Source organism: Corvus moneduloides, chromosome 2 (genome assembly GCF_009650955.1).
Source record: "Corvus moneduloides isolate bCorMon1 chromosome 2, bCorMon1.pri, whole genome shotgun sequence".
Taxonomy (NCBI): domain Eukaryota; kingdom Metazoa; phylum Chordata; class Aves; order Passeriformes; family Corvidae; genus Corvus; species Corvus moneduloides.
In genome coordinates this window covers 122517096-122543469 of record NC_045477.1, presented here as the reverse complement: position 1 = coordinate 122543469, position 26374 = coordinate 122517096, and the positions used below count along the sequence as shown (strand labels likewise).

At 48.5% G+C, this 26374-nt stretch overlaps 2 protein-coding genes across 4 annotated transcripts in view; one reads left to right on the top strand and one right to left on the bottom strand.

The window, feature by feature from the left end:
* The window catches only part of LOC116440419 (trifunctional purine biosynthetic protein adenosine-3-like), a 32267-nt gene extending 23889 nt beyond the window's left edge, over nucleotides 1–8378 (top strand). Inside the window, exon 22 of the mRNA XM_032101230.1 lies at nucleotides 8125–8378. Within this exon, the coding sequence (XP_031957121.1) occupies nucleotides 8125–8145 (21 nt within the window). The 3' untranslated portion in view covers nucleotides 8146–8378. The remainder of the gene's footprint in view (nucleotides 1–8124) is intronic.
* Nucleotides 664–26374, bottom strand: part of GART (phosphoribosylglycinamide formyltransferase, phosphoribosylglycinamide synthetase, phosphoribosylaminoimidazole synthetase) — a 35515-nt gene continuing 9804 nt past the window's right edge. For all 3 annotated transcript variants that reach the window (XM_032101232.1, XM_032101233.1, XM_032101231.1), the window contains 20 exons: nucleotides 23840–23935; nucleotides 23089–23263; nucleotides 22345–22456; nucleotides 21118–21186; nucleotides 19476–19601; nucleotides 18809–18896; nucleotides 18337–18422; nucleotides 17605–17773; nucleotides 16848–17079; nucleotides 13699–13793; nucleotides 12665–12774; nucleotides 11929–12127; nucleotides 10657–10905; nucleotides 10189–10341; nucleotides 8719–8922; nucleotides 8373–8504; nucleotides 7682–7812; nucleotides 5763–5904; nucleotides 3113–3228; nucleotides 664–1920 (listed from right to left, as the gene is read on the bottom strand). In XM_032101232.1, coding sequence (XP_031957123.1) covers nucleotides 1738–1920; nucleotides 3113–3228; nucleotides 5763–5904; nucleotides 7682–7812; nucleotides 8373–8504; nucleotides 8719–8922; nucleotides 10189–10341; nucleotides 10657–10905; nucleotides 11929–12127; nucleotides 12665–12774; nucleotides 13699–13793; nucleotides 16848–17079; nucleotides 17605–17773; nucleotides 18337–18422; nucleotides 18809–18896; nucleotides 19476–19601; nucleotides 21118–21186; nucleotides 22345–22456; nucleotides 23089–23263; nucleotides 23840–23935 — 2867 coding nt within the window. In that variant the 3' untranslated portion in view covers nucleotides 664–1737. The remainder of the gene's footprint in view (nucleotides 1921–3112; nucleotides 3229–5762; nucleotides 5905–7681; nucleotides 7813–8372; nucleotides 8505–8718; nucleotides 8923–10188; nucleotides 10342–10656; nucleotides 10906–11928; nucleotides 12128–12664; nucleotides 12775–13698; nucleotides 13794–16847; nucleotides 17080–17604; nucleotides 17774–18336; nucleotides 18423–18808; nucleotides 18897–19475; nucleotides 19602–21117; nucleotides 21187–22344; nucleotides 22457–23088; nucleotides 23264–23839; nucleotides 23936–26374) is intronic.

Below are 26374 nucleotides of genomic sequence, written 5' to 3'. Positions count from 1 at the left end.
AAGGCTCCAGGGAGAGCTCAGAGCCCCTTGCAGGGCCTAAAGGGGCTCCAGGAGAGCTGGAGAGGGACTGGGGACAAGGGCTGGAGGGCCAGGAGCCAGGGAATGGCTTCCCAGTGCCAGAGGGCAGGGCTGGATGGGAGATTGGGCAGGAATTGTTCCCTGGCAGGGTGGGCAGGCCCTGGCACAGGGTGCCCAGAGCAGCTGGGGCTGCCCCTGGATCCCTGGCAGTGCCCAAGGCCAGGCTGGACATTGGGGCTGGGAGCAGCCTGGGACAGTGGGAGGTGTCCCTGCCATGGCAGGGCTGGCACTGGATGGGCTTTAAGGTCCCTCCCAACCCAAACTCGTGTGACTCTGTGAAATCCCATTTCACATCAGCCTCACATGACAAAATATCAGAGTCTGGACCAAAGTACCTCTGATGGAGTGGGATGTTGGGTTTGGGACAGATCTCCCTCTGTTGGCCTCTCTGGCAGTGATCCAACTGCTCTGATCAATAATGTGATATTGAGTCCCTGCACAGGCACTGATTTCACCCCTCCAAGTCTTTATTTCCTCTGCCTTCCCTGGCTGGAGCTGTGTGACCTCCCCCCTGCCCCACACTGTGTACAGCCCCTTTCCTCCTCCCCCCAGAGCCCTGGGAAAGCAATTCCAAGAAAATAGCTGTAGATTGAATTTTTTTTAAACTTTATTAGGCTTTATTTCAAATCCCAAAGGAGGTTATGCCAACATGGGAGTACCATCAGAACATCAGAGCCCAGAATAAAATCAGCTTTCTCTGTGTTAAAGGGGACCTCTAAACCACCTCATCTGCTTCCTGTGTGGGAAACCTGATCCTTTTAGTAAGAACAGTCAAAGGTTTCATAACTACACCAAAATATTAAAAGAAAACCACAAGTGTTGAGCTGCACAAAAACCCCAATTGTTTTCCAAATGTTCATAATTCCTGGGTGTCCCTCAGTGTTATTCCAGGTGAAAACACTGTTCCAAGAATAAAGGCACTTCAGAATTCCTGAGGAATGCTTCACAAGCCAAGGACGTGTTTTGTGTCAGGTCTTTCTGCTCACGTAAAAAAATAAAAACCCAAATCTGAGGGGAATTCATGGGAATGCTGAGGGAAAAAGGGGCAGCAGGCACTGAATCCTGCCGGCATCTGATGAACAGCAGGTTTCAGGGTTGGAAATGCCAGGGTGTGTGAGGGGTCTGGGCCAGACAAGATGTACCACCATCAAACCAGGAAGCAAATGGAAAAAAAATCCAATAATTGGTGTTGTGGGAGGCCAGTTTGTCCTGGTTTGATGAGGTTTTCAGAGTGGAGGATTCTGCCTTTGTCTGTCTCTTCCATTGTAGTTTCCCTCAGCAACACTGCCCAGCACAAGGAGGGTCCCCATTCCAGGCTGAGGCTCTGACAGGGAACAGCCCTGATGGCCTCGAGTCCATCCCGGGGCTGCTCAGGTTCTCTGGCAGCACCTGGCTGGATTTGTGTTGTCGGGGAAGCGATGGAGAACCGAAATGTTGGCCAAGGAAGTGATTCAAATTAGGAAGCACTTACAGGAGCCAGTGCTGCACCCTCTGGGAACGGCCCCACAATTCCCACTGGTGGCTTTGCCGGGATTTGAATCTTTAACCCTGTGAGCGAGAGCAGGACAAGGCAGGTGGAGGGAGCAGCCTGTGCCCGGCCTGTGCCCGGCCTGTGCCCGGCCTGGCTGCCCCGTGCAGGCCGGCCCTGGCCACTGGGCCCTATTTCCAGTAGATCTTGCCCGCCTCGCCCACGCGCACGGCGCCGCTGGCCACGAGCTGCAGGGCGGCGGGGAAGGCCCTGTGCTCGGCCTCCTTCACCCGCTCCGCCAGCGTGGCCTCCGTGTCCCCCACCTTCACCGGCACCGCCTCCTGGAAGATGATGGCCCCGGCATCCACCTCCTCCTGCAACGGCAACAAACAGAGGTGGGGGTGGCACAGCAGGGAAGGGCCCCCGGGATGCCTCGGGGATCGTGGGGTTACAGGGAACTGGGATTTGGGCTGGTGGGAGGCGGCAGAGCAGCTGCTGGGACTGACCTTGGCCTGGGAAGGGTGCAGAGGAAAAGAGGAGGGAGGCAGAACACCAGGGAGCAGCAATCCTGCTCCAAAAACCCCGTTAGCCAGGGGCAGGAGGGACTGGGCTGGGCAGCACGAGGACATTCAGTCCAGAGCGGGAGTGAGCCCAGGCCTGGCACAGAGCCGGGCCAGGGATCCAGCAGATCTTCCCTGGCACCTTGCTGGGGCAGATCCCTGCTGGGCAGGGGTTGTTTCTCAGGAGCTGCCGCAGAGAAACCCCAAGTCATGGCGTAGAAAGAAGAATTAAGTTTTCCCTTCTATCTGGAAAAATAATTCCACTCTCTTTTTCCAAGAGAAAGCAAAAATCCTGAAGACAGATTCCAGCAGCAGAGGGAGAGGGGAGCCAGAGGAGAGGAGACCTTTGAACCCTGAGAAGTGACCAAAAGGGAACCAATGATCCCTGGCCTGATAAAAATGTGGCTCTAAAGCTGAGAGCTCTGTGCCCTTTCTCTGCTCAGGGTCTGACCAACATAAATTGTCAGGTTTTTCTCTGTTCCCACAAACACTGGATCACTCCTTAACAAATCTTGTGCCATTTCCAGTGGGTTTTTTTTGTTGTTGTTGTTTTGTTTGTTTGTTTCTATTTTTCCTTTTTCTTAAAAGCCAGAAACAAGGCAGGTTGTAGGGTAAACTCCAGGAAGCTGGGGCTGTATTTGATAAAGACTTTGGCTTAGCCAAGGCCTTACTTGAACTATTCCCCCACTCCAATTGGTGGAAGGCAGCAGTGGGAAGAAGTTCCCTTAGGGAAAGCTTAAACTCCTGGACAGATGATTCATTTCCATTCCTTCTCCAGAGTCAGCAAGCTAAAGCACTGCATTGTCACAATAAAATCTCTATCATTTCTAGAGACAAGGTTCTGAGTGCACAAAGGAGGGCAGGTGATCAAACACGAGGGTTCAAGGGCATCCCCAGCAGACTCTGAGGTGAAAATGTTCAAAGGGAAGCATTGCAGAGAGCCAGGGGGGTGGGAATGTTAACCCTGGAGGGTCACAGAGCTGCAGGAGGGGCAGCAGGTACTCACAGCCACGAAGTGCACGGTGCAGCCCGTGACCCTGACCCCGGCCTGCAGCACCAGCTTGTGTGCGTTCGCTCCCTTGAAGGACGGCAGCAGGGACGGGTGGATGTTCAGGATTTTCCCTGGGAAAGCACAAGGGAGGTTATTGGCTTTCTGCACTGACCAGGCTGTTCATGTCCCATAACCAGCAGAGGAGCAAAACCATTTGTGAATAAGATTTTTCACAAGTTTTGAAGACACCGGCAGCCAGCCCCAAGTGCTGCAGTGTCTGAAACACCAGAGACTGCAGCTACAATTGATGGCAAACACATTTCCCCAGGGATTAATAATGACTGATTGGCTGATGGAGCTGTCCCTTCCCTCAGCACCTTGTCTTTTTTAGATCACAGAATCCCAGGATCCCTGAGGCTGGAAAAGCCCTCCCAGCCCAGCCAGGCCCAGCTGTGCCCCATGCCCACCTTGTCCCCAGCCCAGAGCACTGAGTGCCACCTCCAGCCCTTGCTGGGACACCTCCAGGGATGGGCACTCCAAACCTCCCTGGGCAGCCCCTGCCAAGGCCTGAGCTCCCTTTCCATGGGGAAATTCCTGCTGCTGTCCACCCTGAGCCTGCCCTGGCCCAGCCTGAGGCCGTTCCCTCTCCTCCTGTCCCTGTTCCCTGGCAGCAGAGCCCGACCCCCCCGGCTGCCCCCTCCTGTCAGGGACTTGTGCAGAGCCACAAGGTCCCCCCTGAGCCTGCTCCTCTGCAGGGTTTCTATTACTATTATTTTATTTAGGTAGTTCTGTTATTTCCATTCTACTCTCCTCTGTTCCTGGCAGCACCTCGGGGACCCCCTGCCCTCCCCTGCACTGGAGAGCCAGGTAAGTTACAGGAGGCAAATGTCCCCCCTGACCTCCAGCAATGCCTCAGATACACTTTGTATCTCAACAAAACCCTTCTTGAGAATCAGCATCTCCCTCCCTGCTGCTTGAGCCCAAAAGGTATCGGGGACAGTGGGCTGGAAACACCACTCTGCTCTTCTGCCTCCATTTCCCATCAGAATGGGATGTGGCTTCCTGTCTGCTTGGGTTTGTTTGGTTCTGTTTTAACCTGTCCTTTGTTAATTCCTAATGAACACTTTAACCTGTCCTTTGTTAACATTCCTAATGAACACTTCAGGGCTGTGAAAGCAAGAAAGAGTTTCACAGCTCACTTCATACTCTGTGTCCTTGTCACTGTGAGAAAAGGAAAAAGGAGCAGCTTTGACCAAAGCAGCAGCAGCAGCAGGAATTGATTCCTCCTGGATAATTTGGGGGGGGGGAGGGTCAGTGCCCAGGCATGGCCAGGGCAGGGTCCTGTGGCTGGCCCAGCTCCCTGAGCTGAGCTCAATGTCTGAGCTCACATCCCACAGCCCCAGCTGAGGTTTTCAAGCTCAATTCAGTTCTGGACATTTAAAAAATGAGTTTAACCCTCCTGTCCTTTTCTCTCACACCAGTCATGCAGGTAAAGCAAATCCTGCACTGTGCAGAGCAATGATCAGTGCTCTGTCCCTAAATCAGAAGGCACTAAAATCCTGTATTTGCTCAAGATTCTGCACTAGAGAAAGTTCTTTTCCACCCTCTACAGAGCTTCTCTGCTCCAAACCCATCCCCTGGAGTGAGGGATCCTGTCTCCTCCTGACAGCTGCCCACAGCACAGGCATTTACATCTCCAGACCCTGAATGGAGACAAACAAAACCCATTCACCTGACTGGCTCCACCTGACAGCTTCAGAACCACAGCAAGGCCACTCAGGAGTGCCTGCTTTGCTCCACTGATTTTAAAGAGAGCTTTGAAAAGCAGTTCAGGTGTGAAGTGCCCCAGAGACACCCAGGGGAACACAAAAGTCACCAAGTGAGCAGTGAAAGCTGCAAGGTACAGACTGACCAGGCTGTGCCTGCTCTGGGCAGGTTTAGGTAAGCCTGGTCCCAGAGCAGAGCAGACAGCAGCTGCTCCATGTGTTCAGGACTCCCTGGGAAGCACAGAAGGAGAGAAAAGTAACAGCTGGAGGAGGCAGAGAAGCCCTGAAGGTGTCACCAGCCTCTCAGGGAGCTGGAAAACTGTAAAAGATGAGCAGAGTGTGAACATTCTGGGCAAGCACAGCCTGGATCTGCCTGTGGAACACCCCACCCATGGGCTCAAGCAGCTCCTGATGTGTGGCCTGGGACTGGCCAGGGCTTGGTACCCAAAACTGCAAAATGCTGCCCAGTCTGGTGGTTTCACAAGGATGCAGAGCAGCTCCTGTTTCAGGGGAAGGAATTCTCAGTGGCTGGGTGCTTGCCTCTCCCCAGCCAACACCTGCCCTGCATCTCCTCTTTGCAGAGACCCAAAGTCTTCACAGCCTTATTTTAAATATTTTCTAAGAAATCAAAGACTACCAGACCTGTGTTTGCCCCAGGCTTCCTTCAACCTCTGCACAAGGGACAGAAGGAAGGGGGAAATGGTGCCTTTCCCTCTCTTCCTTACGAAATGGGAAGAGTCTCATTTCACAGAATCACAGGATGGGCTGGGCTGGAAGGAGACCTTGAAGGTCATCTCATTTCCTGCAAACCCAGAATTCATCTGGTGCCATCTCTCTTTTCCCTCGTGACAACCTCTGAAATGCCTTTGTGTCCATGCACACCCCTCAGCCGTGCTCACCTTCCCATTTCTTGACAAAAGGGCCCGAGAGGATCCTCATGAAGCCCGCCAGGCAGATCAGCTCCACGGAGAACTCCTCCAGGACTTTGTCCACGGCGCTGTCGAACTCCGTGCGGCTCTGGTACCTCGTGTGCTCAATCACCTGGGGCAGCCCAAACCACAAGGAATATGGATGTGGTGGGAATTCCAGCAGGAAGAGCAGCTCCCAAATGCACAGCTGACAGAGTGGAGTCTGTGCTGTGCCTCACACAGAGGGATCACTGGGATACATAAGTTTGGCTGGATAAGCCCACAGCTCTCGGTCCCAGCACTTGGACACCAAGGAACAGCCTACAAAGGCAGGGATTTAAGCCATCCTAAAGTCTTCCAAAGATTTCACCCATTTTAAGGCCTCTGGCAGTTAATGCCAAAAATTATACCAGAAAACCTTGAAAAAAAGGCTGATCACAGACTCCTAAACCAATCCCTACTGCATAATCATGGAATCAAAAAATCCAAGACTGGTTTGGGTTGGGAGGGACCTTAAAGCCCATCCAGTGCCACCCCTGCCATGGCAGGGACACCTCCCACTGTCCCAGGCTGCTCCAAGCCCCAATGTCCAGCCTGGCCTTGGGCACTGCCAGGGATCCAGGGGCAGCCCCAGCTGCTCTGGGCACCCTGTGCCAGGGCCTGCCCACCCTGCCAGGGAACAATTCCTGCCCAATCTCCCATCCAGCCCTGCCCTCTGGCACTGGGAAGCCATTCCCTGGCTCCTGGCCCTCCAGCCCTTGTCCCCAGTCCTTCTCCAGCTCTCCTGGAGCCCCTTTAGGCCCTGCAAGGGGCTCTGAGCTCTCCCTGGAGCCTTCTCTCCAGGTGAGCACCCCCAGCTCTCCCAGTCTGAGCTATGTGTTTTTCCATCCAGGATACATCCCCTAATTAAACAGGAAGAAGGCAGCACCACCTAATTTAGAGCATCCAGTCTTAATCAGAAGCACCTGTTAATGCCCACCAGAGTCACGGGGCTGGTTTGGGAAAAGCCAGGGCTGGTCAGGTGACAGGGACAGCAGGCACTGGGAACAGAGCCCAGCCCAGCCCTGGGCTGAACCAGCCCCTGCCCCTGTGCCTGTTCCACCTCTCCCTCCACACCTTAACCCCCACACACCTTAACTCTCCCACACTCCGGTTTTTCCGTGATACAAACCTGGGAGTTGGAGCTGGATGGGCTTTAAGGTCCCTTCCCAGCCAAGCCATTCCAGACTGTGATTCTCTGTGTGCTCTTCCCAGCACAGCCACATTTCCCCTGTGCCCTTTGTGTCCTCCCAAGGAGGAGCTGCAGCACCAGGACAGATCCCAGCACTGCTAAAGGAGCAAAGCCTTGGGCCCCAATTTCCCCGTGTCTGTACTGAGCAGTGAACAGTGACTGTAAAAGGTTTCTAAGTGACAACAGGATCATTTCAGACCTGCAATACAAGGGCAAGGCAGCACGAGATCCATGGAAACTCAGGGAGCACTTGGAATGATTCCTGGAGAGCCTGAGTCAATATCCAGGGAGTCAGTGGAAGGTCCCACTGACTGTGACCCCTCTATTCCATTCAAATGAACCACCAGGTCACTTTGAAATTAAATTCAGATAAAAGGGGTTGTTACTTCAGTGTCAATGCACTGCAGTCAAATAACTGACACAGTTTAAGCTGTAACTGTGAAAGTTTTGTGCTGGTTTAACGTAACAACAGTTCCCAAAGCATCAGGATTGCTGGCAAAGAAGCAGAAAAGGAAGGATTTTGCTGTCAGGTATTTTGCCCCGGGCACAAGTTTACAACAGATCGAAACAGAAAAGCCAAGGCTCCCTCTCAGCCCATCTCTTACCCAACAAAACTCATCAGCACCTTCCTGCTGCAGTCACAGCTAATGGTGGCTAATTACAAAAACAAAATGCGCACCCTTGTAGGAATCCCAGCTCTCTCAGCTTTCCTCAACCCCTCCACACCAGCTTTGTTGGAGATAACCAGAACTATCTGTGCAAAGCTGGTATCTTTCTTCGTGCTGTTGATGAGGGCTTCCAGGTTTGTGCCTGGGGGAGAGAAAATAACTCATGGATACCGAGAATAAATACAGGGAACAGCTGGAAGAGGCTTTAAATAAGCAGCAGTGTAGGGGAGACCAAACCAAACAGCTCTGATGTAACATTAATCCTCTTTTAATTGATCTTGCTGGGAGCTGATTCAGACAGCTGAAGGCCTTTCCTGGCAGCTGCACTTGGCACTGTAATTTAGAGCACTGGAATGATGGTCTTAGTAATTGGGAATACTGGAAATAGTCAGAGTGCCTACGTGGCAAGAAGAAATTCTGATCTATCCGTGATAGGATGCTGCTGTTCCTACAGGGCACCAGAGTGGGAGCCTGAATCTGGACACGTGCAGAGCTCTGGAGATAAACTGAACACAGATGCAATTCACAGATTGCAGCAGAGGTTAAGAGAGGTTTGTGACTGACATCAACCCAGGGACAAAATCTCTCCTGTCTGTCAGAAGCCTATCAGAGTCCATGGAGAACTGCAGGGATTTTAAATCCAAGCTGAAGTTCCCTTCTCCACACTCTGGTTTCCACTGCAGCAAAGAACAGAACTCTCACCTGTTCCAGAGATGAGAACAGCCACCTTCACTTTGCCTGTCTGGATCTTGCCCTGGATATGGCTGTGCACACACAGGGACCTGTTTGCCTGCAGGGCCCGATGGAGATTGAGGACTTTAACGTTGCCAGAGCCTGAGCAGGAACAAGGAAAAACCCAAAAAACAACAAAACAAAGTGTCAATAAAGGGAGAAAGTGAGAGAGGAGAAAAGCACCCATGGAAGAGATGAATGAACTGTCAGTTCAACACTCCCACAAAAAAGTCAGGGAGGTGCCAGTGAAGAGATATTTTCCTCTGCTTTTTCTTCCTGATTTTTTCCCCCCCAAGGAAAATCAAGCTGCAATCACCTTTCTGTAGGGACACCACTTTGCCAATGAGCCAGGCAGTCTCCTGTCCCTGGATGTCCCTGAGGACCTGCTGGGCCATCTCCTTCTGAACCACCAGCACTGCTCCAACCCCACAGTTGAAGGTGCGAGCCATCTCCTCCTCAGAGAGGTTCCCTTCCTTGTGGAGCCAGCAAAAGATTTCAGGGATCTTCCAGGTAAGAGCATCTGAAGAGAATTGGGAATACAAACCAAGAGTGGAAATCGTTATCAGTGGACTAAAACTACTGGGGTATTAAGAGGCAAAATCTGTCACAAAAATCTCCCACTGCCCCAGCTCCAACCAGGTGAAGATGACTTGCTGCAGCACAAAAATGCTTCTGGACAAAACACTGTAAAGGAATTCCAAGGACAGGAAATTTCTTTCTTGTCATGTTCTCTTTTAAAATGGCTCTATCCCAATTTCTACAGAATCAGGGAATCCCAGAATGGTTTGGGTTGGAAAGGACATTAAAGCCCATCCCATCCCACCCCTGCCATGGCAGGGACACCTCCCACTGTCCCAGGCTGCTCCCAGCCCCAATGTCCAGCCTGGCCTTGGGCACTGCCAGGGATCCAGGGGCAGCCCCAGCTGCTCTGGGCACCCTGTGCCAGGGCCTGCCCACCCTCCCAGGGAACAATTCCTGCCCAATCTCCCATCCAGCCCTGCCCTCTGGCACTGGGAAGCCATTCCCTGGCTCCTGGCCCTCCATGCCTTGTCCCCAGTCCCTCTCCAGCTCTCCTGGAGCCCCTTTAGGCCCTGGAAAGGGGCTCTGAGCTCTCCCTGGAGCCTTCTCTCCTCTAGGCAGGACATTCCCAGCTCTGCCAGCCTGGCTCCAGAGCAGAGGTGCATATACACATGAATATATATCAGTGGACAAGTGGAAAATGATTTATGTGCAGTTCTGGCATTCAGAACTCCCTATGAATTCCTTATTTTATTGTACAACCCCATGAGCTGTCACAACCTGTGTCAGCCATTTCCCTTCCCATACCTCACCTTCCCCACCTGTGAAACCCTTTCCAGCACACCTGAGGGGAGGGTGCTGAGGATTAATGAAGTCAAGAAGCAGGAGCTGTCCCTGAGCTCACAAGCACCTCTGAATGCTAAGTGAAAACTTCATGAGTATCATTTAATTTGCAATAATTTTGTAGGGAATTGCAAATGGTGACAGCTGACTTGGGATTGCTGGTAAGGTTGTTTTGTTTTTGCAAGTGTCCTAAGAAATCCAATCCCAAACACCACCAGGGAAGGGAATTCAATGGGGAGCAGTCTTCCCACCACAAAGTGTTTTGCCTGGCTCTGGTTCAGGTACAAGGAAAAACTCAAACATTTCAAGACAGGCAATTCCAGCTCCTACAGCACAGATCAGCTGGTGTGGCCCTATGTCCACAGGCTTCCACAGCAATCCACATTAACATGAGGATTTTTCCACAGCTTTCCTTCTCTCTCACCTAAAACGACACCAAAGGACTCTGGGAGAACTCTGGGAATGTTTTCCAGCAGGCCCCCTCCAGTGATGTGGGCGTAGGCTTTGACGTGGCCCGAGCGCAGCACAGGCAGCAGAGTCTTGCTGTAGAGTTTAGTTGGGGTTAGCAGGAGTTCTCCTGTCCATGGGAGAGGGAAAAAGCGTGGAGAAAAATGTGAATCAATGTAAAATCAAGGAAATCTCAAACTAGCAATCTGTGGGATATTAGTGAGCATTGTCCTAGAGAGAAACACAAAGTTCTACCTTTTTTTTTAGCACATAATTAATTATTTATCCCCCTCCCTTTGTTTCTTCCCTGCACATGTGATTCCCAGGAAAAGAAGAAGAAGAAAATATGCTAAAGATGAATTTTTTTTTGGTGCCTGAGGGAAGTTTCAAAGGCCCAGACAAAATAACTGTGTCAAGTGTTGGGAAGCTGAGAGGAAAGCGGTACCCAGTGTCTGATCCCCGGAGACCCCGACGCGGGAGGAGAAATCTAGGGAGGACTTCTCCACGATCTTCCTCACGAGGCTGAAGCCGTTGCTGTGGACCCCAGAAGATGCCACCCCAATGACCACGTCCCCCTCAGTGATCCTGTCCAGCTGGGGCAGCATCTGCCCTCGCTCCACGGCCCCCACGGCGAACCCAGCCAGGTCGTACTCCCCGGGGGGATACATCCCTGGCATCTCGGCAGTTTCTCCTCCTGGGGAACCAAAAACACAGCAAAGAGCTGTTAAAAAAGCTGTCTTTTAATCATAAAATCCCAGAGTGGTTTGGGTTGGAAGGGATTTCAAAGCTCATCCCATTCCACCCCGGCACAGACACCTCCCACTGTCCCAGGCTGCTCCAAGCCCCAATGTCCAGCCTGGCCTTGGGCACTGCCAGGGATCCAGGAGCAGCCCCAGCTGCTCTGGACAAAATCCTGCCTTTTTCTCCCCTCTTCCCACTTTTCACTCCCTGCCCTGTGCTCCAGCTTCAGCTGCTTTTTTCAGTCCTGGGGTTTCAGCTGTATTTAATAAGGGCTCAATCAAATGGAGGATGGAGAAGCCAAGAGACAAAATGGGGAGAAGTGCTTGGCCATCCAGCATTTAAATCCATAGTTAATTGTGCAAAACCAAGCAGGAGATGAGCCCTCACCCCCTCACTATCAGTGGGGTGATGAGTTTCATTTGTTGAGCTGAAGATTCAGCTCTTGCAGAAAGGCCTGTGGAGTTTGAAAGTCTTGAACTGGAAATAAAATCTTGACATTTTGGTGAGCTCATCGCAAGGGCTCCCCTAACACAGACCCTGCTGCAGCATGAATGGGGTGATTATATTTGATAAATGCAGAGAACACCTTAAAACAAACATAAAGCTGACCAACAGTTCATGCAGGAAAAAAGTAAACGAGGGCATAAAGAGCCTCTTGTTCAAGGCTTGTAAATGGCCCCAAAACTACACACTCCCACTGAGAAAGGACTTCTGTTCCTAACTTCCCTAAAAAACTGGAAAAAAGGACAGAACCTTTTCCCAATATCCAACCTAAATCTGTGCCTAAATTTTTAAAGTACTGTCTCCTTCCCCTGTGATTTAGAGAGATGAAGTTCCCTGAAAGCAAAGACAGGGAACACTTTGGTTTTTCACTCCTCCCAGATTCTTCCATAGAGTAGGAACCCAACCACATTAGAACCAACTACAAAGACCTTGCAGAAGGTTTTTCATATCCCCCAGAGGAGAGTGTTCCTACCCAAAAGAGCACATCCAGCTTTCCTGCAGGCATCAGCTATTCCTGCAATGACACCTTGAGCCACTTGCACGTCGAGTTTGCCGCAGGCAAAATAGTCCAGGAAGAAGAGGGGCTCAGCTCCCTGAGCCAGGATGTCATTGACACACATGGCCACCAGGTCCTGCCCGATGGTGTCGTGTTTCTGGCACTCTTGTGCAATCTGCAAGACACTTGGGATCAGCTCTGGGCTCCTGGAACATGAGCCAGGGTCTGGAAGGGACTGAAATCACGAGCGGGGTCTGCGAGCAATGGACCAAAATCCCACTGTCCCTCCAGGCGTTCTTGGAGGAGAAGCTTTGTTTGTTATCATCCCCTAACTCTCTTCAGGAATTATTCTTGTCTCCATGGCAAATCCAAAAGGCACTGAGAAGGAAACTCTGCTGAAAGGGGTTTCCTTGCAGCCCAAACACAACAGCAAACCTGGGATTAAATGTTTTTCCCCATGAATAATCCTTTTGAGGGTGGAGATGCTGCCTTTGTGAAACAAAATTCCTGATTACATCCTTAATATAGGCATCATATAAACTTCTGGCTATTTACAGGTATTTAATTCTTTTGCCTTAAGAAGGGCAATTTCAGATTTCATCCCCTTTTTAGAAAGGCCAATAGGTATTTTTACAAGACAACTGCTATTTTCTGATAGAATATTTTCCCTTCTGTGCTGTTTTTCCTTCTTTGCTGTGGATTTCCACCTTACCTTGAGTTTTGTGCCGACGCCATCGGTCCCAGACACCAGGATGGGATCTCTGTAACCAGCTGCTTTCAGGTCAAAGAGCCCAGCAAAGCCTCCGAGCTCTGCATTGCAGCCTGTCAGCCAGGAAACAGGAGAAACAGCCCAGCTTTACTTCCAGGGCCTTCTGCAGGATCTCCACCAGAAATTCCCTCCAAGGTTTATCAACACGACTTCGCTTTGTCACCAGGAAACTTTTCTCTGGCATTTAGAACCTCTTCACTGAGGAGCTCCTAATCTGCTTAGATTGCTTTGTCTTTTTAATTCATCATTAGCCTAAGCCTAAAAATCCCCAACTTTGTGACTGAACCGTCAGGAATTCCTGTGACTGACAGATTTCCCCCTTGCACTGAGTGCTTCTCTGAAAAACAGGAGGAACTGTGGTAAGATTGTTGTACTGGTGTGAGAACATGTATATTTTCCCCTCTCTGTATATCTGACTTTATTAGAAGGGTCTCAGTTAATTTGAAATAAAAGGGCTATTTCATGATATTTTAAATGATATTTTAAATCTGTCCAAAGAATTACAAGGACTTGCTAGAGCAAGATGTGCCTGAACCCCCAAAAAAGGATGAATCAATGCTGGTTTCACCAAGCAAAAGGTGTGTGTTCCCCATCTGTGTCAGGAATTCTACATCTCATAACCTTCCTAAACATTCATTCCCCCCCAAATGATAGAGGTCACTGTGCAAGAAATAACAATCCATGGAATCAAACCCAGCAGGAAATGGTGGGATTTTTGTTTGCATTTATCCTTGTACAGTGCTGAACTGTGCTCTCCAACACTCCTGGCATTCAGGAGATGGAGTTCAGAGCCATTTGGGGATTAAAAGCTGTGCATTTGGAATAAAATCCCAGGCATTTGTTTACCACAGATTTTCTTGTGTCATCTGGAAACAGACAGGGCACATAAATATGATCTTCTTATCAAGATCAGGATCAACTGATAAACCTCATTGCCAAGAAGTGACCAAAACAAGAGCACAAGGTTCTTGTCTTACCTGACCTTGATGTGGCTGCAGCCAAGGGCTTGATCTTCTGCACCAAAGTGTTCCCTGCTTCAATGTCCACCCCACTGTTCTTGTAAGTCAGGCCTCTGGAAGAGTGGGGAAAATGAGATGGCAGCTGATTAGTGAATGTATTTTCAAATAATATTTACTTCTTTACATCCCCAAGTGGATTAACTGTGCAGAATCCCATCCTGCTGTCTGAGGAGGGGCTGCCAGGAGCAGTACACTGATAATTCCAGAGTCTTGAAGATGACATCAGAGCACTGGGATCATATGGTAAAATCCCAAGATAAAACCAACAACCAAACCTCTGACAACAAGGTGAAATAGGCAGCATAGATCTGATTTTGCAAGGTTTGAATCCCTGGGCCAGATACAGAATCCCAGAATCACTTAGACTGGAAAAGACCTCAAGCTGTGACTGATCCCCACCTTGTCACCAGCCCAGGGCAGGGAGTGCCCCGTCCAGGCCTTGAGGTGTCAGTGGGAAAGCTCCCAAACCAAAACAGGCACAAAAATGCACGGCTGGGTCAGAGCAGGGCTGAGCTCACGTCCCTTTTCCACCCACAAGTCTCAGGTAAATCAATAACCTCCAGGATATTTCCAGAGTTTTACAGCTGCAGCTTAAAAGCTGCCTCTCCTTATCACCAGAATGATCCCCCCACAAAAGCAGCCACACCTCTTTCTAACTTCAGTGGGCTTTCTAATAAAGAATATGTTTCATATTTCCTTAAAAAGACCCAGGTTCCTCAGTGGGGTTTAGGAATCTAGGAGGAGATGCCTGCAAGCTCCGGGTGGGGTTTATGTAAGATCCACACACTGGAACTAACTGGTGTCACCTGTGTGTCCCCCCAGCCCTCTGGGCACACGAAGCACCAGCCCACATTTACAGAGGGACCTTTCCATTTTGGGGACAGGGACTTTAATGACTTTTCACTCCAGCAAACACAGCTCATGCCAGTTAAGCAGTTGTTATTCCCAGGCTGTCAATGGCATGAACCAGGTGCATCCCTATTTTAGGTCCACCCCTGTTTTCTCTCTCCTATTGATGGGATGCAGCCTGAAGTTTCAATGCCAAGGGTGAAACACAGTGGTGATTAACAAGGACAAATACAACAAAACAACTGAAACCCACTTATAATTGACTCAGCTGAACAAAAAAATATTCAGTTAATTCACAAAACCCATCTCAGCAACCAGGTCAAGAATTCAGCAAATATTGAAAAAGTCAGAGACAGACACAAATGTCTACAATTGCATTAAATGGAGTAAATATTTTTGTACTCTATTAAATCTTATTTTAGGATGTGGGAATTTTTTTTTTAGTGCTAAGGATGAAAGGTATTTCTGTTGTGAAGATCATTGCTGGAACATCTGGAATTGATAAGACTTCAAATGCCAGAACAACTGGCCCAGGAGCAGTGCTACCAGGAAAATCCAAAGGTGTCTGCACTCACAGCATATCCCTGCCCAAAAACTGGCAAGAGGACAAGAATTACCACAGGCAGCTGTTCAGGCTGTGAATAACACTCAAGGAAATATTGACCTGCAACAACCAAAGTCAGCCCCTTTCAGTCTGAATATGATAAATGTTCACCTGATTTTCACCATGTTTGTAGGAGTATTTCAAATTTGTTAATTTTTTTTTTGGTATCTGCTTTGATCCTTTAAATGAATCTCTAATTTTTAAAATTTTCTGGAGTACTTTTTATTGAGCATTCTGGCAATTTTCATGAGGTGCCTCAGGACTGAGTCCTTCCAGGCTGCCAAGAGGAAGTGAGTCCCCAAATTTCCAGAGCTATCCCTTTTCCTTCACTGAGTCCAAAGGGGACAGGGCTTGGAGCAACCTGGGACAGTGGAAGGTGTCCCTGCCATGGCAGGAACAGGATGAGCTTTAAGGTCCTTTCCAACTCAACCCAGGCTGGGATTCTGGGACTGAAGCATCCCGACTCCCCTTCAGGAGCAGAACTTGGAGCAGCCTCCAGGGCTCCTCCCAGGCAGGCATTCCAGGCAGGAAACCTGCTGGCTGTGGCCCAGAACTCGGTGTGGGAGGGAACTGCTCAGCAAAGTGCCCCCTCTTGCCTCACTGACCTGATTTTTTTTCTACTACAAATCCCAATTCCACATTTTCACATCAAATTGTCAAGAGATGCAGAGCACTTAGGAGAGAAAGAAGACTAAATACCAACACCCTTGTTCTTTTAGGAAGTTTATGGATCATAATTTTACAAAATACTTATCAGGATACACTGCCAGCAGCAACAGAACCATCACTGATGTGCTTCCCAGCCTACAAAACAGCCCCTTGGGAAAAGGTATGTTTGGAGCTCATTGGAGCAGAACAGTTTCTTATTAGGTAAAAATGAGTCTAAAAACCTGCAAGAAGCTTTCAGGAACATTAAAGAGACAACAGGACTCCCTGCCATAAAAAAAACCCCGCACCCATATCATCTCCAGAGTCTTACAGTGGAAAGAGAGTGGAAAGAAGTGATGAACCCTACCCTGTTATTAGCCAGCTATCCCAGTAAAATGTAAATCCCAACAAGGTGGGGGGCTCAAGGTAATTTTAACCATTTCTAAAAGCTAAAAAGGGCCAATAAGCCAGCTTGAACTTTGTTCATGTATAAAATCACAGAATCTCCTGAGCTGGAAGGGAGCCACAGGGATGATCCAGTCCCAGCCCTGGCCCTGCCCAGACCCCCCAGCAATCCCAGCCTGGGCATCCCTGGCAGCGCTGTCCAAACGCTCCTGGAGCTCTGGCAGGTTGGGGCTGTGACCACATTTCACGATATCAAATATTAGACTTCTGGACAGGACAAACCCAGAGCAAAAGCTGTGATCCAAAGTCCAAGAAGCAGAAGTTCACCTTCCCTAAACCAGACCTAGCAACTGCAGCAGCACAGATCATTCCTGTGTGCTTGTCACTGTAGTTTAACTCAGGTTTAGGAGAGTGAGAACATGGATCAGACATTCAAAATGCTCCTCCCTTGGCTGGTCTTGCTGAGCTTGATTACAAGGATGGGGTTAAAACTTGTCAAGAGTTACACAGAATATCAACACCAGTTATTAATACTAACCAGGGATGTGCTTAGATCCTTTTCACACCAGTTATTCCCACTTCAGGGATTTGCAATATCTACCTGGATTGCCTGAGGAAGGCTATGGCCCGATAGCCAATGTCCCTCCTGTAGATGGCCCCCTGGAAGTGGATGGCAGCCACGCCCAGGTTGGCCTCCTGCAGCGCCGCCGGCAGGTCCTCCTTGATGGCTGTGACTGTGAGCACTCTGCCCCCACTGGTCACCACCCTGCCATCCTTCAGGGCTGTGCCTGCGTGGAACACCTCCAGCCCCAGCTGCTTAGCCTTGGCAAGCCCTGTGGGTATTGTTAAAAAGATCAGCTGTTGGTTAGAATGTTCTCGGTGAAGGGGTATCAAGTGTCTAGAAACCACAGTCAAAGTCAGGGTGATCCTGCTGGGAAATGGGAATAAATCTGTAAAAACTGCCTCTGAAGGAGAGACAAGTCACCTGTGTGCTCAGGGATGTGGGAAGAGGCATTTAGCTGACACACAGCATCTAATTCCAGCTGGGTTTTTATGCCTCAGTGACACCCAGAGCACAAAACATCAGCATCAATGTGACCCAAGAACCTGATCAGAACCACCTGACTGTAGCAGGTATTAAATATCAGTGCTGTGCCAATATCAAATAACAACACGGTGTGGAGAGCTGAAAATGCACCAAAATAAACTGAGATGTGTGAAAACCCAGCTGTTCTTGCTGACCCAGAACCAGAGTTTCTACGAACCTCAGTTCTAGTGATTCACCCACATGCAGCAGGAGAGAACAGGGAGAGGCCAGGGGCGAATGAGACTCCTGCAGCTCCTCCTGCTCTATTTACCTGTTATTTCCAAGCCCTTGGGATATGCCCCTGGATAGCCTTGGCTAGCCATGACCACAGTCACAGCTGCACTGTCCTCTTTCCAAACTGGCATGGAGCTGGCCAGCCTCCTGTTGATCACTGCTTGCAGAACCTCGTACAGGTCACTCCTCAGCAGGGGCAGGATCACCTACACAAACACACAGCAGCAAATCAAACAAGGTGTTCTTGCATTGCCTTCCCTGGCCTTGAAAGCACATTAATGCAGCTGTAAAAACAGCATTAAATATGTCCACATATTGCACTTTCACACATTATACATACAGTGTGTCATCCGTGAGCCCTTAAAAATACTCTTCCTTAAAGAGAATTTCTGTGGGTAAAAGAATTGTTACATATGGAGGGAAAAGGGTGAGGACGAAGAACCTATTCTGAAGAATAGAAATTAAGAGTTTTGTTCCTCTTGTCAACAGCGAGCAAGGAAAAATCCAGAGTCCATTCCAGAAAAGACAGGGAAGTGCTGAGCTCTCCTCAAGCTGACCCTTGCAAAGCCCAGATTTGAGTCCAGCCTACTGGAATCCTCTTTGGAATGGAACAATTTCCTAACAGACCTTCTACCTTGAACAAACAACCCAAATATTTTAAATCTTGGTGCAATGAGCTGATTATTCACCCCAAAGCTGGTTACCAGTAGTGGTAGATGGTCACAGATTTTACTCCCCCCATAATGCCAAATCATACAAAATAACCCACCTGACACTCTGGGTCACCAAATCTGCAGTTAAATTCCAGAACTTTAGGCCCATCTTTGGTGAGCATTAATCCAGCATAAAGCACACCTAGAACAACAGATGATACAAAAAGATATCTCAGGAACTCACTTGTTTTGAATCTGTTGATAGCAGGGCTGCCACCTGTGCTCAGTGAATTTGAGAAATGGTAAAAATAAATTTAAAAAAAAAGAAATAATTGTGGTCACAATTTTGCATCTTATTTTTAACATTTTCCTTTCTGTTCTTCCTCACTTGAGGAATTATCCCCTGTTCATGAAATGACCGCTGTTGATTTCCATGGACCCTGAATCAAGCCACTGATACCAAACCCAGTTCCCAATAAATCAAAGCTGTTTCCCTTAACTTCCCGTGTGAGACAGGCAACAAAGAGGAAAAAGCAAAATAAAAAGTTGATCTCCTGATGGTTAAAAATCCCAACGTTTTGTACATACCCAAATAGGGGACACCTTCCTTCCTCATGCCATCCACAGTCTTCTGAAGAACAGTCTCTCTTATCTTCTGCAGCAAATCTTTAGAAATCTAATGAAAAAGGATTAGAAACCAGCGTTTGTAAAAAGGGAGGGATTGATTTTGTGTTTTTAAGAGCCAAGCAGAACTCTTGGATGGTCTCTTACCCACTCCAATGGAAAGCCAAGAAAGTTTTTCTCTCTACTTCTGCCAATAGAAGTTCCCTATCAAGCAGACCCCAAACCATCTTAAGCCACAGCCAACATTCACCATTAGCTTTGTTTGGCACAAGATAAAACTGTGGGTTTAAGCACTTGGTTCTAATGAGCAGCATTTCATAACACTTCAATCCCAATCAAATATAAGCTTGCAGAAATAACACTCTCCCTTTATAATTCCAAGTAATTCAGTAGAGGTATCGTCCTCTTCAGAGAAATTTGTGAAGCTGGGGATTTTAGTTGGCCATGTCTGCTTTAAGCAGCTCTTTCCATCCAGCTGAGCCCATTCCCTCCTGCTCCTCTTGCTGGAATTAAACATTCCCACAGGTTTTCAGTGATGGCTGTGGTACAGCTGGAGTGAAACATCCCCTTATCAGTCCATTTCCCCATCCTTATCCATGCATTTTTCCCTTCCTTATCAATCCATTTGCACCTGAGGAGCTGGGGAGTAAGCTCCCATCCCTCCTGTGTTGGGGCCTTCGTCTCCATCCAGCAGCCTCTTGTGGTCCTGGGCTGGGGGCATGGGAGCAATGGTGACCCCATCACTGAAACACAGGCACTAAAAACAAGGAAAAGAGTTAAAACTCAAGTGCAATTAGTGCAAATATAGATGGTTTTCACTGTGACAAAGGGATATTCAAGAGGATAAACTTTGCCTCCCTGATAAAATAAATGATGGGGTTCTAAGCATTTGCCTTTTCCTCAGGAAGCAGGGACTCATCTTGTGTGACCTTCCTTCAGAAATTGCCTTTAATAAAACCTAAAAAAATGATACCATCAGCAGTTGCACTGAAAAGAAACACTCCAAAGGTTTAAAAAAATTAATTAATTAAAATACTCCATGATGGAAATTACTTCTTCCTTTCCCTTCCCAGCCCCTGCCCTGGAAGGAAGGCATTACGTTCCTTCCAAGACTTCCTTGTCCTTGCTGATAAAGCTATTTACTTGTGAAATATTTATAAATTATGTATATAGCAGTTGCTTTTATCCTCAATATCTTCAGAATAACAAGCCTGCTGGCATCTTCTGGAACTGGATGATGTTGTACACTCAAACTGGGTAACGTTGTTCCCTGTCTGGACTAATGGGAGCAATACTCAAAACCATTTTATAATGCTAATTATAAAACCAGCAGGGATCCAAAATAAGCCACAATATTAATATACTAAAAAATAAGTCATTTGTGGAAGGTGAATTATTTTTCTGGGCAAGTCAAGCAGTACATTTCCTTCCTAACTGCCAGTGAGCAGAGCAAAAAACCCACCTTCGACTGCATGTTTGGATTATTGTGTTACATTGCAATAAATCTGCTTGGTATTCCAAGGAATATTTAGGAGCATGACATATTTCCCACCAGAGAATGAAGGGCTGGATAATCCCTTGGTTCCTAAACAGGTCTAGGCAAGCAGGAGGGAATAAAGACACCCAATATGTGCACATCCATTTCTCCCTGTGGGCAGGAAAGTCTGGTCATGGAGAGATGGCAAGAGCTGGGGCTGATTGACTTTGTAACCACCACAGCTCCAAGAGGAATGTTCCCAACTTCCAGCACAAGCCCATTCCAGCCCCAGGACTTGGGGAACCTGAGCTGGAGCTTGGCTGTTGTCCTTTATGTGCTGCAGGTGTCGAGTTGCCCAACCCTGGGCTTCGTTCTCCTTCCCTCCTTCCCACTCTGCCATTTAAACCAGGTCCAGATTTTAAATGAAGGAGCTGAATCAGCTTAGAATGAAGGAAATGTTCTGTGTCTGCAGATAAATCAACACTGTGAAAATACTGAGCTGTCAGAAAATCCTAACACAGATCTGGGCCCTCCATGACACTGAAAGTGTTAAGATTCGGATTTTCTTTTCCATGTGGCACCAGTTATTCTGATTTCATTTGATTTAATTTAATTTAACAGACCACAGGAAGCTTGGTTCTTAGCACAGCTGTCTTTAACCAATACAATTGTATTTATAAGCAGGGAATGGTTTTAATTTAGCTAATAAAATCCTCCTCTGTAGGTGAAGGTACTTGGTGAATCCCAAACAATTCAGAACAGGTAGAACCAAAGTGTTATAGCAAAATGCACTTACAGAAATTTCTTCTCCTTCAAGAAGTTCTTCAACAACAACAGTTTCCCCAGCTGTGCCAAAACTCTTATCCTACAGTAAAACAAAATCTCTTTAGTTCTGTTCCAGTTTTAAACTACTGAAAATGCAACAACAAATATGTATTTTTAATACAGCAAAAATGCAGCACAGGTTTGAGACTATGAATCCATTCTCCCCCCAGGGATGTCAGCAGTGGTAAAATCCCTACTCCTCCTTTCTGCTTATTCTCAAATAAGTGCAGGGTTTATTACTGAATATTTGCAAATGGCAGAGGGTATTTGTGATTACTGAGCAATTCCTCATGCTCTACATTCTGAAATTCACCCCAACAGCAATGACTGCCAAGCCTCCAATCTGCACTTTCACTTGATAAAGAAGTGCAATTTTATACAACACGTGGGAAGGGAGCAGGATTTTGGTATCCCAGTGTGATGCTTGAACCCTGGCTGCATATTCTGGGTAATTAAGAAATTAAGAACAACCAGCCCACACTGCCAAGGTGATTTTGGGGATCTCTAGAACTCTCTAACTTGCTGGTTTTTTGTACACATGAATCGTCCAGTGACCATAGGCCCCCCCCAAATGTGACTGCAGCCCCCATGTTCTGACTCTTGAAGCACAAGTGTGTCAGATAATGTCTCCTACGGATCAGCAGAGCTCCATGGAATTTTAGGATGCTGTGCTGCTGACAGCAGCTGAGGGCCAGACCTGGGAGCCTCAGCTCTGTGTTCCTCACTGGTCAGATAAAAATACTTCATTTGGCCTCACTTCAAATCTTGATGCTCCAAATATATTTGTGGAATACCCTTCCTCAATGTGAATTGCACTTGAAATAATCCCACTAGAATCTGACTACACATTTAAGTGCTGTGCTTAGTCCAAATGGTGCTTGTAAAGATCACCTCAATCACTGAGTTCGTGTTCCTGCACTGTGGGACCTGCAGGATTGCAGAAGTCTCATACAGTGAAAAAAAAAAAGGAATTGCATATATGAGTAAGTGAAATAAGGGTGGGTTTTCATGAAGAACGGTTTTATTTTAGCCTAAAGGAACTGCCTCAAGCAATAAATAAAACCGAGTTTCATGGCTGGCCAAATAAAAGGGTAAAAGATTTGATGTCTGACAGCCAAGTTCCTGTTACATGAAAGGAGGAGTATCTGTGATGCTCTGAGGTGCTGAACAGCTGATTTGTGCTGACATTCCTGCTCACCTGCATGATTTCAGTGACAGCTCTGCAGGCCTCCTCCTTGGTCGAAGCCACGATGACTCCTTTGCCAGCTGCCAGGCCACTGGCTTTGACAACCAAAGCAGGGAAGTTGGCACTGCCAAGGCACAGGACAGACACTCCACATGAACAGTCCTTGCAAAGACACTCTGAATGTTTCAAGAGTCGAAAGACCAAAGTACTTCTCAGTTTTCACAGCAACCTTATTGAGTAACACACAAATCACACCAGGCTGCTCTCGTTATGCTCTGCCTGAGAAGGGTTTCTGCTTCTTTTCCCCACCAGGGAATTTCCTGACTGTTCATTACTGCTTTCCATTCGGGAATTTACTCTTGTATCATCTGGGGTTACCTGGGTTGTACTGTGATGAGCAGATTATCAGTTGCTGAGTAATTCTCCAGGTTTTTTTGGTGGAGAAGAGGGACAAGAAGCCAGCACAGATGGCTCTGGGCTGCTCCCTGCCTTTCCCCAGCAGGCAGACTGGCAAAAGAATAACAGCTTGTCCTACATTCTCCTGTGAACTGAACACTGAACTTTCATTTCATTTTAAAGCAGGAGGAACCTTTTTTCTCAGACTTGCTGCAGTTTGAGAGAGTCGTGGTGGGTGACCCTGTGAAACCTTGGCAGATGTTCTATCCCAAAGGTGTTGATACATGAGCAATCGTTTGATTGGTTTGGATATCCAGCACACTGTCAGTAAGAATATGTCTAAAATGACAAGAATTGTACCTGTTGATGAAGCCACATGCTGCTTTGGGATCAGTGAAGGCTTTCCATCTGGCAGTGGGGATCTCATGACGATCCAGAAAGGCTTTGGTAAAGCTCTTGCTGGACTCCAGCTGAGCTGCCTTTGCTGTGGGGCCAAAACACCTGATCCCAGCTGCTGTCAAGTCATCCACAATTCCTAAACACAAAACATGTTATAAATCTCCAGATGATTTATGGGAGTCAGGCCAGCCAAGTCCAGGGGTGCACGATTCCTTGGAGCAAGAATGCCAGGAAGAAGAAGTGATCTGGGTGTCTGCAGTGCCTGCTTTCCTCACTGGAACCAGGAGCAGGGAACCCTGCACCACTGGAGGCCCCCAGGATGTGCTGGGTTTGGGAAAGGATGACAATCCTCCCTTGGTTTAAGACACCTTTGAGCTAAAAGGTCATGAGTCTTCTGTGAAGATGACAAATGGTTTAAGCAGAAAAACTATCAGCATGTTTATAATTAGGGTTTTTTTTACCAAGACTCAAATTATAATTATTTCAAAACATGAAAACTCCATAGGAAAACCAAAACTGGCTTTCTTGCTCACACACTACCCTTCAGAAATTCCTTTTCACCTCAGCACGACTCTGAATTTCAGGGAAACTGCCCCAGAGGATCTGTTTCCATTCAGACTGGAGACACTGGTGAGTGATGCACAGATGAGGATTAAAATTTACTTTTCTTCCTAAATGCTCAAGGCTGTGATTTCCAGCTTGTTTCTCTTACCAGCAGCAAGAGGAACCTCGGGACCAACCACCACCAGCCTGATGTCCTGATCTCTGCAGAACTGGGCAACGGCAGCATGGTCACTGACTGGAACAGCTGTTGGAGACACAAAACAGGAGAAGATTCCATCCATGGGTGCTCCTCTGAGTTGTCACAGAGCACTCACCAGCCTCATCTTTTGGGCTGCCAGGTCACTGGGAACCTAGAAGAGTGAAGCCCACACTGGCAGAGACTCACCCAAAACAGACCCCCAAACCCCAGGCAAAGGCTCTGGTTGGACATCCACCTTCAGAGAGTCATAAATCATGGGATCATGGAATATCCAGAGCTGGAAGGCACCCACAGGGATCAGCCAGTCCCAGCCCTGGCCCTGCACGGACACCCCACCAAATCCCAGCCTGGGCATCCCTGGCAGCGCTGTCCAAACGCTCCTGGAGCTCTGGCAGCCTCGGGGCCGTGCCCATTCCCTGGGGAGCCTGGGCAGTGCCCAGCAGCCTCTGGGGGAAGAACCTTTCCCTGCTCTCCAGCCTGAGCCTGCCCTGGCCCAGCTCCAGCCGCTCCCTGGCTGCTGTCCCTGGCCCAGGAGCAGAGATCGGAGCTGTCCCTGCGCTGCCCCTCGGGAGGAGCTGCAGCCCCGGGGAGCTCTGCCCTCAGGCTCCTCTGCTCCAGCTGGACAAGCCAAGGGACCTCAGCTGCTCCTCATGGGGCCCCTCCAGACCCTTCCCCACCTTCATAGCCCTGTCAACCCACCTTGCTCTTGAAGGTGAGATAAAAAGCTCTGGGATCCCCTGGGCTGCCAGCCAGCAAACCGGTCTGACCCCCTTGTGTTTGCCAGCACAAGCCACATTGCAAAGAATCCAAGAAAAAAAAAACTCAAAAGGGAAAAAAAAATTTCTTTCCAGCAAGTTTCCTCCCTGAGGATGGTCACCATGGAGCTTTACAGATGTAAGACCAGGTTGGACACTGGGGATTGGAGCAGCGTGGGACAGTGGAAGGTGTCCCTGCTCATGGCATGGGCTTTAAGGTCTCTTCCAACCCACACCATTCCACAATTCTGTGATTTTATGATTTTGGTGCCAGGAGGGTGTTGGGGATGAAACAAACGGTTGGTGGTAGAATTCCAACTCATCTATTTTCTTTTTTCTTTCTTTCTTTAGTGCCAGTTAAAATTGCACCAAACTGAGCCCTCTGAAACCAAGGGGAATCAGAACTTTTTTTAATATTATGGTGAACTTAATTAAGAAGGACACTGTGCTGTCACTATGGCTGAGGATATGTGGGCTCAAGTTGTTACAACCATGATCTTTCCAAAAACAAACATTCGGTGTGATGACACTTGGAATGCCCCAAACTGAGCAAACAAAAGAAACGTCCTGCACCAAAGACAATAATGTCAATCTCATGATCCAAAAGTTACGCAAAGCTCTGCAATTCCACTGCTTTTATCATGAATAAATAAAGCCAAGGTCTGCAGAGGATGGGAACACGGATCCAGACAGCCAAAAAAGAGATGAGCACAGCGTGGATTGGCTGCTTATGCAGGGAGGAGACTGAGCACACCAGGGCACAGGGCTGGCAAGGGGAGAACAGAATCCCAGGATCATCAGGGCTGGCAGAGCCCTCCAGGATCACCCAGTGCCACCCCAGCAGCACCAGCAGCACCCCAAAGCCTGTCCCCAAGGGCCACATCCAGACTCCTCCTGAGCACTCCCAGAGACAGTGACTCCAGCACTCCCTGGGCAGCTCATCCCAAGGCCTCACCACTCTGGCAGGGAAAAATTGTTTCCAATCTCCAACCTGAGCCTCCCCTGGTACAACTTAGGGCCATTTTCTCTCATCCTTTCCCTTGGGACATGGCAGAAGACTGCCAATACACTGGGAGCTGATGGTCTCTCCAATCAGTTTCTGGGAAATGACGAGAGAGGAAGGAGAGAACAGGATTTTGTGTCTGTGCCATTGTGTGCTCCCCATCCTGGATGAATAAATTCATAGGATCACAGATTCCCAGACTGATTTGGGTTGGGAGGGACCTTAAAGCCCATCCAGCCCGACCCCTGCCATGGCAGGGACACCTCCCACTGTCCCAGGCTGCTCCAAGCCCCAATGTCCAGCCTGGCCTTGGGCACTGCCAGGGATCCAGGGGCAGCCCCAGCTGCTCTGGGCACCCTGTGCCAGGGCCTGCCCACCCTCCCAGGGAACAATTCCTGCCCAATCTCCCATCCAGCCCTGCCCTCTGGCACTGGGAAGCCATTCCCTGTGTCCTGTCCCCCCAGCCCTTGTCCCCAGTCCCTCTCCAAGCAGAGAAAAGAAAGAGCCTGGAATTCACCCCAGATTTCTTGCTGCAGGTCTGATCTACTCATGATATGAACAGTGAGTGTGGCACAAGATTTACATGATGGGGAAATGTCCTGTCAACAAACAAGAAGGAATAAATCATGTTGATTATCCATGATTTTACTTGCCTCCCAAACATCATTTTCCTCAGCTTGTTGACTGAAAGGGGACCTTTCTGTAACTGTGTTTGCTTAAAACAAC